At 43.3% G+C, this 13,290-nt stretch overlaps 1 protein-coding gene across 3 annotated transcripts in view; it reads right to left on the bottom strand.

Moving 5' to 3' along the window:
• The window catches only part of ptpn13 (protein tyrosine phosphatase non-receptor type 13), a 60,573-nt gene that overhangs the window by 14,035 nt on the left and 33,248 nt on the right, over positions 1-13,290 (bottom strand). For all 3 annotated transcript variants that reach the window (XM_035390659.1, XM_035390660.1, XM_035390661.1), the window contains exons 9-24: positions 12,611-12,707; positions 11,557-11,740; positions 11,216-11,290; positions 10,612-10,786; positions 9,678-9,828; positions 9,177-9,315; positions 7,838-7,990; positions 7,013-7,195; positions 6,596-6,758; positions 5,658-6,063; positions 5,076-5,182; positions 4,419-4,475; positions 2,588-2,677; positions 2,050-2,157; positions 1,787-1,918; positions 1,087-1,538 (exon numbers count right to left, since the gene is read on the bottom strand). In XM_035390659.1, the coding sequence (XP_035246550.1) occupies positions 1,087-1,538; positions 1,787-1,918; positions 2,050-2,157; positions 2,588-2,677; positions 4,419-4,475; positions 5,076-5,182; positions 5,658-6,063; positions 6,596-6,758; positions 7,013-7,195; positions 7,838-7,990; positions 9,177-9,315; positions 9,678-9,828; positions 10,612-10,786; positions 11,216-11,290; positions 11,557-11,740; positions 12,611-12,707 (2,672 nt within the window). The remainder of the gene's footprint in view (positions 1-1,086; positions 1,539-1,786; positions 1,919-2,049; positions 2,158-2,587; positions 2,678-4,418; positions 4,476-5,075; positions 5,183-5,657; positions 6,064-6,595; positions 6,759-7,012; positions 7,196-7,837; positions 7,991-9,176; positions 9,316-9,677; positions 9,829-10,611; positions 10,787-11,215; positions 11,291-11,556; positions 11,741-12,610; positions 12,708-13,290) is intronic.

The following is a 13,290-nucleotide window of genomic DNA, read 5'->3' as shown; positions in this document are numbered from 1 at the left end:
GAGTAAGTAATGTTATCTCACTACGAACAAGTCGCAACATGCAAGGAGCAAGAGAACAAGTCAGGAGATCAATTAAGATGTGATGAAGCAGTAAGCATACATAAAACGTCAGCATGCAGCATGTATTGCATTTATTTAATAAATGCAATTACAAAGCAGTTAAATACCACAGAGGACACAAAAAAAGCATTTTCAAATAACAAGCTGTTACGTGGAGGATATTAGTAAGTTAATTGCATTTAAAATTGATACGAGGGAAATCTCTAGCGTTTGGAAAGAAAATACCTACTGTAAATTAACATGGTGATTATGCTTGTGGGCAGCTCACCAAGGGATACATTTTGTAGAGATTAGACGATGCTAGAGACAGTAATCCAGGTAATTCACATAACTCAATGATCAATAAGAATAATGGGTTGTGCTCCAGATCTATTATTGTATAGTAGTTTTTTCCATTTATATTTTATCCCCCATATTTTCCCCAACCCGAAGTCAACCAAATTTGTTGATCTCCTAGCAACCCTTCCCGCTTACTTCAGGTGGAGAGGCACAGACATGTGACTCCTCTGATTAACCTAAAGACTAGTCTTGTTACTTTTCACACTGCAGAGGCATCACCAGTCACATACTGCCCGTGTCGTCGGGGTCGAGGTCAGCATATTCTCAGTTTGCACGTCTGCAGGCGACTGTGCCCGCCAGAGAGCGATGTGACCAACAGAACTAGGCATCTTACCCCGTTATTCCCTGGCGAGGCCGGGCCATGTTGCCTAGCCAACCAGAGCCAATCAGTATGGTAGTTTTAATGAATCAGTCATTCTTCCTTCATTTTCAGAATGTAACATAACTGCACCCAGCACAGCACAACCATAAATCGAAAGTAACACACTGTAATGGCATCCACAGAGACAGAAACCTGTGATGGCCTTCTTTTCACATATTTCTGGGTTTATTCTGTTTTTGAAGAATTAGAAGAGAAAAAAGTGCTGCATCTGCCCTAGTAAAGAGGTCATAATTTTCTGTAAAAGTGCAGCATGTTGATGACATCACCGTGCGTGTAGAGGAAGCATACAGCAGAGGTAAACTCACCTTCTTAAGCTTTTGCATCTCCTGACTACTTGAGTATGTGTCCTCATCCATATCAGAGTCCCCCCTGTCAGAATACTCTGGTTCTTTTGGGATCTCTACGATTTTGGCTTTCCTGGTTTTGGGCGGGAGTGCGGGGGCGGCAGCGTCAAAGGGGATGACCCGGTCAGAGGGGAGGGGAAGGGGCGTGGGCGGGGTCTCAATGGGAACGCTGCGGGGGAAGCCATTGTGGAGGGTCTGAGAAAGGTTGGCGCTCTCGGTCCGGGAATCCTGGGAGCTCAGGCTCTCCTGTCGCCGGCTGGGCGATGGTGCGGGGGGGACCACGGAGGCGGGCGGAGTAGGGCTGGGGGTCGCCGCGTGTTCCTCTGATGAAGACCCGTATTCCACTTCCTGCCTCTGCCCAGGAGGTGTCATGTGACCCCTGCCCTTGTAGTTGACTGAGCCAGAGGGAGATCCTAAAAGACACAGACATTTTATGGCGCGCAGCAAATATTATATTAAATATTTATAGTTATTTAATTTTCAGTCCAACGCTTCATTTTTTAATCAATCTCATTTTACCAATATCTCGCAAATACCATTGGTTAACTTTAGGAAGAAAACTATCTGTATAAAATGTATTACAACGCATGTACATTTCTCAGTATATGTATACATCAACAAAATTCTAACAATAATGCAATATTGTCACGTAACGCAATACCTTCATACAGCCTCTCAGTGGGCTGAGAGACGACCAGCGTCACATCATCTGGGGTGTTCTGCAGGATCTTGACAGCTGAGTCATGAGGGAGTCCCTCCAGGCTTATGTCATTCACAGAGATTAGACGGTCACCTGGGAAATGTAGTTTCCCCTCCATCAGTCAAGCCAAGTATACAAGACATATAAGGATTTAATTTGGGAGAAAATAATTGGGATTTGGCCAGCTATCTGTCCTGGTGTCCGCAGTACAGCGGCTCACTGACCTGGTTTCAGGTAGCCGTTGATGTCAGCAGGCCCCCCAGGAGAAATGGAGCTGATGAAGGTCCCTGGGCCCATCCGTCCAGCACTCTCTCCACCGACAATCTGAAAACCTACAAGGGCACATCAAGAGATCCCCCCTGACATGCCTGCATTCATCAATGCACCCCTAAAAGAGAAATCACCAATCCAAACTGTGGCTTTTCAAGAGGCCACAAAAATATCATTGTCCTTGATTTGGACAGGAATGCCATCAACTGCAAATACCAAGCCCTGTATGGATGAAATACCTTCCAGTTCCAAGCCATTCTAAATCTGAAATTCAAGAAAATCTTCTTCCCTGAGTCATTAATCATGGTTTAAATTGTATGGGCTGGCGCCTCACTATTCTAAATAAGCCCCCACACTGTTGAAAGGGCCATCTGGCTGGTGGCTGATAACCCCCTGAATAAACTCAGGAATTTATCGGTGCTTCCACAGTGACGACACAGAGCCACTGCAGCATCTGCTGTCAAACATCACAAGAGGAACTGGCACACTCACCCAGGCCGCACTTCACATCCTTCTTCAGATCTACGGTCGTAATCGCTCTCTCTGGAGACGGCAACGCATTCAGCTTCTTTTTCAGGGAATCTGTTCAAATGCAGGGGGGGGATGCATTAGATATAAAGCCAAACAGCAACAAGAGACCTGCTTTCCACAACCTATGGGAAAGCAGCACAACCCCGCTTCAATGTCTGTAGGCCGTTTTTGGTGAAGGCAAGACAGCACTGAGAAATTAAGCAGTGGCCATAATTTATACTTTAATGGGTGTGCGATACTGATATCTGTACTGTTATTTTGGAATATTTCTCTACTATGGTCATGCAAGGCACCATACGGAATCCTTCAAATGGAAAAACTGATCACTTGTGAAAATTGGCTAGCGAAGTGTAAATGGACAGCATATCTCCTCATCACATTAACTAAACCACAACTCGGCTATGATGACAACAACTGGGCGGAATACTTTCCAGGCCTGTCAAATCAATTACACGGGGGATCAAACGACTTAGTATTTAGCATATCTACATCTTTGTCATGCACCAAAACAACACCACTAGAAGGCATGAGATCTCATTTAAGAGGCTAATAGGATCTAACAGCATGTGCTAACACAGAGAAGAGGAAAGCTTGAATTATGTGCCAAGCATAACAGCACAGAATTAGTACTATGGACCAGACGCCTGAACTATGTGTATATTGTATAAAGATACAGTTGAAATAAAAATAAACGTTGAGTTGAGAACACGACTATTGTACTTGATGTATTGTACTTGTTCCACACTCAACACACATATATAGAAAAGGAGGTGAGTACATTAAGGCTTTCGCAAAGCCATTACATCAGCTAAAGCCATCCCTGTACAAACCTGCAGACATCAGCATGTTATAACAGTAAGATGGGTGAAGCATTACCAAAGTGTGCCAACAATTCAGTAACTCTTAACATGGACTGTTTACTTTGACTATGAGAATAATAGAATCTATATTTTATAATTCAACTCTACAGCAGTCCAATTTTCCAATGTCCGTGAAGTCCCTTAGAGTATCTCTTTTTGGTTTTTCTAATGAATATGTAATTATTTAAAGCTCCGAAGGTTGATAGAGAGTTTTTGACTGTTTGACAAACATGCAAATTAAAACCACTATAATCATTCTTGCTGCTGTCATTGTTAGAATCAGAATACAAGATTATATATTATTGCAAGTATACAAAAACAAAATAGTTAAGACAAAATAATATTTGGGAGAAAGTAAATAAAGAGACACAAATGGATATGACATTACTATTAGAATGACTAGTTAAAAATAGTATGGCTAGATAAACACACTTCAAGGTTGCTTTATGCTTTTCATTAATTGGCCTGATGGGGAGGGTGGGATCTTATTGATGCTTCATATACACATGCAAAAGTTCATGCACAAACAGTAAAGCATTATTGTCTAATTAAGGTTAAAGTCAATCTTTAATTTGCAATCAGTGCAAATTCAATCTTAAAATAACAAGCTCTACCTTAGCGTCAACCTTTTGATTCAAGGCTGCTGTGTGTGTATGCACACGTGTGTGTGCATGTCAGACTGAAACAGAGACAGAAAGAGTAATAGAGAAGTATTTATGTGATAATTGTTTGTGAGAGATGCATGAGTTTGCGCAAGAGAGAAATGATCAAAGAATCATGCTTTTACCTGAAGCAGATGTCTGCAAGAATAGCAGAAAGAGGAAGAGTGAGAGATAGTGACAGGGGACAGCCAAATTATATTCCGTAGTGCTGAGACTTAAAGGAAGCACAAGTCTATGGAATAAACAGGAAATGAACCAACTCCAACCTACCATTGACTGTCAAGGACCCAGGGGAGGAGGGCAAGCCAGAACTGTGCATGCTCACACCTGAAACACAGCATGAGTCAACATGATGCTATCTGTCTGTCTGAAGGAAAAGACAAACCTTCTTATAGTCCAGGTTGTTGGCAATCACACCTATATTTGTATGGTTGCTTTCAAGCTCTTTTGTCACTGAAAAGGAATCTTGATGCAAGATGCCAATGGAATGTTCTGGAATAGCAGTTACTTGATTTAAGTCTGAGCTAAAGACATTATCAACATCTCTGCAATGCACACTATCACACTGTTTTTTATATGAGGACATGGGCCACTAATATAACTAAAAGACACTCATTTAGTCATCATATATAGCTACACAATACACACATACGTATATTTCGATATAAACCACAATTATAAAAATAGATGTTGCTTGAACCCCCGGCCGGTCAACTGTGATGCAACCAATATGTGATAATTGAATGAACCAATTGCAGACAAAAGGAGCACTGCAAACTGGTGGGCTGTTTGTGAACTGCTTAGTTTGAAACAAAAGGTTTGGTTTCATTTTAAGCATACTGGCACTTTTGGACACAGCACACCCCACCTCAGCACAGCAGAAGGCAACAGAATCTAATGGATGGACGGGTGTGTGCAGTGCCTTACCTACGACATAAGCGTGGCCTGTCTCATCCAAGGAGGAGGAGTCGGATTCCTTCTTAAATCTGTCAGAACTCCAGCTGGGGCTAGCGTGGGCTTTGGGGCCAAAAACACTGCAGAAGGAGGGAGGAGAAGCAATTACTACCATCAGTAGAGCACAACAGACACAGAGAGGGCGAAGGTGGGGGGGGGGTCATTCCAAGCAGAACCACTGCATCCACCAAAAACGGGAGGGTTGCATTTTAAGTCTGAATTCATCAATTCGTTTAAATGGTTCACATGCAGAGAAGTCAGTGCCTGCACCTTGCCTTGGCTATGTTTTACAACTGTTCTGAACAGCTACACCTTCTCAGCTCTGCTTAGCAGCTACACTTCCTGTACTTGACCTCTGCATCTTTCCAAACCGACTAAAGGTGCAGGAAAAGTAATACTTGTCAATTTTGACAAGTCTAATCTAATGCACGCTGAAACTAGGAAAGTGTAGTCATTAAAATAAAGAAAGTTAGTGAGGAGAGTTAGGAGGTAGTAGAAGAGGCCAGCGAGCTGCTGAACTGAAGAGGTTAGATCCCATAATCCTGTGCAACAGACCTCTCCTGCTTGCGGGCCGCAGTGATGGAGTCTGTATCAGAGCTGGCTCTGTGGTGGGATGCCAGGAGCTGGGTTCGGATCTGGCTGCTCTGTGATTGGCTGCTGCCAGGGGGCACCGCACGGCTCTCGGGGGACTCGGGCACCTGGCCCAGGTTGTGGTGGGAGCGGCTCAGCAGACGGGGGTTGTGGTTAGAGCCAAAGGCGGGGTGGGGGGGGTCCGCCATCAGGAGCTGGAGCCGTCCCGGGAGGGATTTGTTCAGTGCCGCCTCCGAGTAGGAGATCCTCTTCAGGTGCTCAGTCTGGCCCATGGAGCTGGGGCCGAGGGTGGCGGCGCTGACCGCCCGCCCCATCCCCCCAACAACGGCAGACCCCCCAGGGTACTGCAGGCTCCCCAGGGGGGAGTTCTCTGTAGGGCAGGAGGGTAGGGGGACAGCCTTTCATTCACATTGTTCCAATGTGGTCAAAACATTAAACATTTTTTGATTGTCCTCATTATCCAAAATGACTTCCAGTTCATTAAAAGTGCAATAATCCATCAATCCACACAGTACTGAAGGCATTCCTCCATGGTAAAACTTTCATAAAGGTTCATTACTGAGGGTTATGAAAGGCCATGTGGTGAGCAATTACAGCAATTATGTTTTGCCTGGTAGGCATAATGACGGGTATAATGGCGGGCTTGTGATATCATGTCTAAGGGGAGAACTGGCTCACGTCTAACACTGCAGAAATATTATTAACTGGAAAATACCTGGTAGACAGATAAGGAACAGTTTATCTGGCTGGTTTTTTTAATGGAAATAAATGTGTCAAACAGGTGAGGTCATGCTGGCTGGCCCACAGGTACCTTTTTACCAGAGGATCCACAGACTGACTCTAAGCTGACACTGGAATGGTGGATATGGAGGTGTGTGTTCAGTGCCCATTGTCTCCCTCACCAATGTCCTGCTGCTCCTGGTTCTTCTGCCGCGCCTTCATCTGCAGGTGGAACTTGTGCTGGTCGGAGCACAGCTGCAGCAGGTACTGGCAGGTCTTATTGCTGTCAGTCTGGAAAAGGTGCTTGATCCCGTCTGAAGTGTTCTGCAGGCTGATCTTCTTCTTCTGCAGGACGCACACGCAAGTTTGAGAAAACGGACGCACCCACACAGCACACCACTGGGACTGAAACTTTGATGCCCATGCCTGTGGACCCCACATTAATGAAGGGAAAGGACACAAATGCCTGATAATCTGAACAGAAGGCTAACTACTTTTTTTCCAACAGCTTTGCATGTCCAAACATACGCAAATGCACAAACACACATGTAATGACATACACAGACACACTGATGAGGACGCAGAGATGGTCTTCTTACCACGAAGGAGATCTTCTTGGTTTCTCTCCAGGGGAATCTCAGGACTGGGGTGCGGACTCCATTCAGCACCTCAAAAATGAGAACGCCCTTGGAGTACACGCCCAGCATGATGCCCGTCTGGGACCGCTTTTCCGGCAGCACCCGGTGGAAGTGAACCCCGTACTCCGTCAGCTTTTGGCTCACCTTCAGGACAGACAAAAAATTACAGATCCAGCCAAAGTTGTTATGTTGACAAATGGTAGATTATAGATTCAACATGTTCAGCATATAGATGCATTGCATGTATATACAAACACAAGTAGAGGAACCAGAGGCAGAAGGAAAATAATAGAAAACAAGGTTTGCACTACAAAATATTGAATTATTTACACGCACTTAGTACTCTGGGGTCAACTGAAGCTTAATAGGATAGTTCACTTTCTGGGGTTTCTGACCTCCGTTTTAGTGTGTTTCTGAATGGCCCTGTTATTGTGTGCGTTTAAAGATACTTTAGATATGCCTCAAGAGATTGTACATATTTGAATATTACCAGATTATTCCTCAAACAATTATGTTGAAGATTATTTTCAGTTGGAACCCTTTCCTATGGTGCATGAAACAAGTGCTTTTTCTATATATTGATTTTAATATGCTTCATTTTAGCGTGACGCCCAACATGTAAAAAAACATCTAATTTCATTCTGTTATGCACTAAAGCTTTCTAATAAACTGGAACTTCAGCTAGGGGGGGAAAACAATCTTTCAGTCTTTCAGTAAATTGATGAGATACTAGAGCTTAACCCCCTTGAGACGGCGAGAGAAAGCAGCTTTGGTATGTTTCAGTACCTTCAGAAACTCAAACTCTGTCTCTGCCTCAGATGCTCCATAGTAAGTGCTGTGCAGTTTGGGCAGATCCTCTTTAATGGAGGTTTGGTCTCTCTTGTCCAGTACAGACGCAGGTAGGTAATGTTCAAGCCTGAAGTATGTTTTTCCATGCAGCTAAAACAGGAGACAAAGATGGAAACATACTGCCCATTAATAGCTGGAGAAGCATTCAAGCATATACTACACATTTCCAAGTGTATACTATAACAATTACACTTTTATGAACCAAGCACTGTGTCCAGTTTCGGAACAGATGTGGTCACTGCAACACTGCAACACTAGTTTGCAACACTGCAAAGCTGGACTAGAACAAAACATACTGTATTGACACCTAGTAACTCCATTACTATGATTATTCTTGAGAATGCACTTGATGTATGTGAGAAATTGAATTATTCCATAGTCAACCACAAAACACAACAAAGAAGAAAAATCACAGCTAGTCTCTCCATATATTAAGATTTCTTGGGTTACGAAAAGTGAAATCTCTCACAAGGGACAGATTTTGTCAAAGTTCTCACTGGATCGTCAACCAAAGCAGCCAAGAACCATCTGATCTAAATTAGAAATTGACATCTCTTGATTCGATGTGTCTATTGTTTTCATAACAATGGCACATAGGTACTATAAGTTACATTCGACATAGCTTGTGTATGTAAATACGCAACAGGACATTTTCAGTCAATCACTTCAGACCAATTACTTTTTAATATAATAATGGAAGTCAATAGGGATGAGGATGATTACACAGACTTGCTGCTTATGAAGGGACTTATACTTTGAAAAATATATCAGTTGAAATGCACCCACACAGATGCTTTTCTCTTTGAAAAAAAGTCAGGATTTAAACACTTTAGTTGTTGCTGCAGTGAATGTGTGTGATAATATGCCAAATTTAAAAAATAAATCTTTTGTACTTGCAACGATGGCCTTGTAAGTGGCTCTGAATAGCGACTGCCAGAATAATTATTTGGCAAAAGAAACAAAAACAATACCAGTGAACAAAGCAATGTTCTTCCCCAAGAATAGCACTTAAAGTCCCACTTCAATGGTTTCATGCCACAACATCTATTTATTCTGTGGACTAATGAAAGAGGTTCTGTATGACAAATGGAAAAAGTACAGAATGACAACATCGGACAGGAACTCCGCCATACTGGTTTCAAAAAAGCAAAGCACAGCACTTGAATGAGCATAATGGATCACCTTAGCCACAACCTGTTTAGCAAATATTAGCAAATAAATATGTGATGTCTTAATGCATGATGTCATGTAATAATAGACAGTAAGTCTGGGGTACCTCAGGCTGGTAATCTCCGAACTCAGCCTGGAGAGCCAGTGACGCCAGCAGCATGGCATTCTCCATGTCACATCGCATCCTTTCTTCCAATATATCTTTCCGCAGCTGCAAGTAGTACTGATGTTTGGTCATTGTGTGCCTGGAGGGAAAGAAAATGTTCTTGTTTTGGCTTTTTTCAGTCAGCAAAATTCATAAATCAATCCCTGCATGCTAAGAAATAGATCTTTCAAAAATGATCTGCATGGAAGTTATGTATAGAAGCCAGACACTGAACTGATGAATGTAATGTTTACAAATCAGTGAGGAAAGTGGTTGAACAGATGTCTGACACAGGCAAATGAGGAAAATGCTCCACTTTTGGTTGTTGAAAGTGATTCTTGTAAGTATTAGACTGAGTGACAACATATGAGGTTAAGCCATACTGCATGAGGTTAATTCTTGTTCTTAGTATTTGAGGTTGAGCTTTATGTACAAGGTAGAGTGACACTGGATGACTCTTACTGTATGAGGTTGACATCATCCAGGAAAAATTTGATGCGAAAGAACAGATTGAAGTTGACTTCAGGCTTCTTCTTCTTGGGATCCTCCTTCCAGCCTTCCGGGGCAACTTTGCACAGTTTGGCATCGGACTCAATGAAGAAGAACTCGTTCTCTGTGAGAGAGAAGACAGGCAGACAATAAGGTTTATGAGTCTGCTGCCTGTGTGGGAGTCACTGATGCTAATGAAAGTTTCAATCAAGTGAACAATGCCCTCCCAAGGAATCAATTCAAGACAGCAAGCCAGCAAATTAGTCCATTAAACCACTGCAAAGTGAATGGAAATCAACTGAAAATGTGGTGACGCAGTGTAGATTTAGGAAGTTATTTTAAAATTTAACAAAAATGAAAAAACACATTTTGATGCTTTCTTAATGCATCCACTATTAATGTAGATTTGTTCCATCAAAAAGCTTTACTGTCTAAGTTTAGACAGAAAATTGCCTCTGGCATATCTACTCAGTTTAAAGGAAAGCAAACAACCCCACATAGTACACCAAAACCATTAAGAAGAAATTGATAAATTTACTGACATTATATGTAAATTCTTAACATATAATGTCAGTATATTCTCAGCAGGACATTTGCAAACAAATATTACTATGACTTCCCTTACTTTTAAATATTAAGAAAAATACGTCAAGAGAGGACCTTTTCATACACTGTTATTCTCCATTGGTAGCATTTGAATGTTTGTCAGAGTGTGCTTTAAATTTAGCAAGTTTGCAGAATTTCTTCTCCAAAGGATTTTTACAAAGGAGCCATGTGTGGTTCTAAGTTGGCAAACTCATTTGCATGCACATTTACAAAGATCAGGCCGCTGACAGAGACAGTCATCAGAGGTCTTCCAAAAGAACCAGCAGGAGGTGCTACCATAAGAAAGACTCCTCCCCCTCACCTTTCAGATAGGCCAGGCCAAACAGGTGGTGCTCCACCAGGCCCACGTGAGCCACCACCATGTCCAGCACGTCCTTGCACACGGCCTTGGAGTCACAGCTGACCTCCAGCCTCTGTCCATTGAGCAGAACCACGCCCACCTTCCGCGGCACCTCCTCCACCTTCCCTTTCTTATTCTGGAGAGAAGGCAGATTAGAGACCGCTCAATAAGCCCTCTCTGAACAGCCTTTCACAGCTTTACACTGCACTCTGGGTAATTCTGTCACACTGAGATTGTGCACACTGGAGAAAGTCTGGCTCTGAGTGCTGTTGTTTCCTGTCTGATGTGCTTCACAGGGGCCCTGTTGTTCTGACAGTTTGCAATTGGTTTCTGAGGCAAGCAGACACCCCCCTGTGCGCCCGCCATGAGTCATAGGCACTCTGCCGATTCAAAAACAGCCCTTTGTGGTCTGTGCAGCGACTCCTTTGTTGAAGGAATGCAAAATTGTTATTGTTTTAATCCTTGTATCATTTGCTGCCTTAATACATTTAATTGCTCAAATGTTGTGCTCTGGCTAATAAGAAACTAAACCCTGTGTGTACAGCTGCAGCACGGTGGGCCTCACCATTATTGAAGATGGAACGCTCAGGGAAACACATGGCTCGCTGGTCATCTTAACAAATTCAGGACCAAAGAAATTCTAGACCATGACAAAAAAAGATTTGCAAAAATAAGACAAGCACCACAAGATAAGCATGAACAGGTAGCTTATTTAACAGAGAGCAAGGTGCAAATCAGAATCACAAATCAGTTGTGGAATTACACTGCAGTCCTTAACTATCATTCTAAATATTTATAACGTGTAGAAACATACAGCCGAGTGAATTCACACTTGCATTGGCTCATGAACAGAGCTACTGGGATTCATGGAACCGTTTTACACAATATTACGGGCCAGGTGAGTACCTTCGACGTGCGCAGTTTGAATTCAGAGAGCGTGGGGTCGAGCGGGCCGGTCCGTAGGGGGATCGGGACGTCCCCGGGGTAGAGGCTGGCGCGGGACAGGCGATTGGCAAGGTGAGCCTGCAGGAGCTGCATCTCCTCCTCCTGGCGCTGCAGCAACAGCTCCTCCGGACCTCCTCCCTCATACCTGGGGAGGGGACGAGAGGAGACCACAATGCACAACGTCAGCCAGACCGGCGCAGCACTGAAACTAAGCAACACTGGACTGCCTTCAATACCTCATCACAGTAATAACTACACTGCAATGCAAACTGAACAATCAGAAATGTATGGCTGGCGGGGGGGTTGTAGAGAGGATGAGTTTTGCATCCCCCACATGACTTCTGTATAATAACAGGAATTACAGTGAGTGTGAAAAGCTGGAAATTCACATTTGACCTAATGGAGGACCTGCTGTTTGCGTTCCTGAGCCCAGGTGCTACACTGGCAATCCCTTAGGAACACTGTCCCTGCCATTGCTAGGAGCAGGCTGTTGTCATGACTCTGCCGTGCACAACACTGCAACACTGCAGAGTCAGAGATGCAGTTCACACGTCGGCCACCAGAGGAAGCAGAAGAGCCAGAAAGTGAACATACCAAATCAAGGGGATAGCATTTCAGGGCTGGGGGCTTACTGGGCAGTAGACTAGCGTTTTAAACAAGCAAGCACACTGTCTGTATGCTGCACAGAGTAGCCAAATAAAGATTCCTACTGCATAATGTATTACTGAGCAAATGCTATGATAGGTTGAGCAACACGTTCCATACGTCTCGAGTTCCCCCAATTATACAGGGAGTTAAGAAGATTAGATAGAAAGCGTGGGAAAACGTTAACCTCAAGACTCATTCAGCTGAACATTAACAGCCACTTAACCAGGGTCTTGGTAAACAGTCATATATGAAGGCTTAGGCGGTGGCATGTAAAGGATTACTGGGGGCTCTGGAAACAGTGGAAGTGCACAATGTATAAACAGCCTGATTCAAGAACCGAAGAGCACAAAATAACCCCCGGTGCTACCTGTGCCTCAGGCTGGTGCGACTGGCGAGGGAGTGGGCGTCGTGTTCTGACAGGGCCACCTGCGACCCGTACCTCCTCACATCTTCTGGCTTTTTGACTGCAAAACGGGTTATACGTTATTATTGTAAAAGGGGATAATCTTTATTAATGGTCCATTGCTTTTATTCAGCTGGCTTCAACACAATAGTTTATCAGGAAAAAAACGGCCAACAGTGTGGTTCAGTAGTGTGCGGCAAAGGTTCTTAGTTACCCTTACAGCAAAGGAGTTACAGTAAACAAGATGTGTTGTGTAATCGCTTTTGTTAGGTAGCAGGTAAAATGCAGAAAAAAACAGGAATTAACCAGCAACTGAGTAAAGCAAAAAAACAAGATTTAATCATAATAACTACCCATCAGCCATGTTGTTCCAGGACAAGCAATGAAGCATTAAATCACTGCAAAACATTGTGTGAATGGACTCCAATCACATAATCTTCTGCACAGCTTTGAAGACACTGTAATAACTTTGCTTAGGGGCTACTGGAACCAGTCATTTTGGTGGGAAATACTGAAAGCATTACCATTCTGACTGTAATGACACTTCGTTCAAAAAAAAAAAAAAACTGCTTGCTTAAGCTCATTCTGACAACATAAATCCAAAACATACAAAGCAGGAAGAGTGAAAGATGGCTGAGTTTATT

Source organism: Anguilla anguilla, chromosome 14 (genome assembly GCF_013347855.1).
Source record: "Anguilla anguilla isolate fAngAng1 chromosome 14, fAngAng1.pri, whole genome shotgun sequence".
Taxonomy (NCBI): Eukaryota; Metazoa; Chordata; class Actinopteri; order Anguilliformes; family Anguillidae; genus Anguilla; species Anguilla anguilla.
This window is presented reverse-complemented; position numbering and strand designations above follow the sequence as displayed.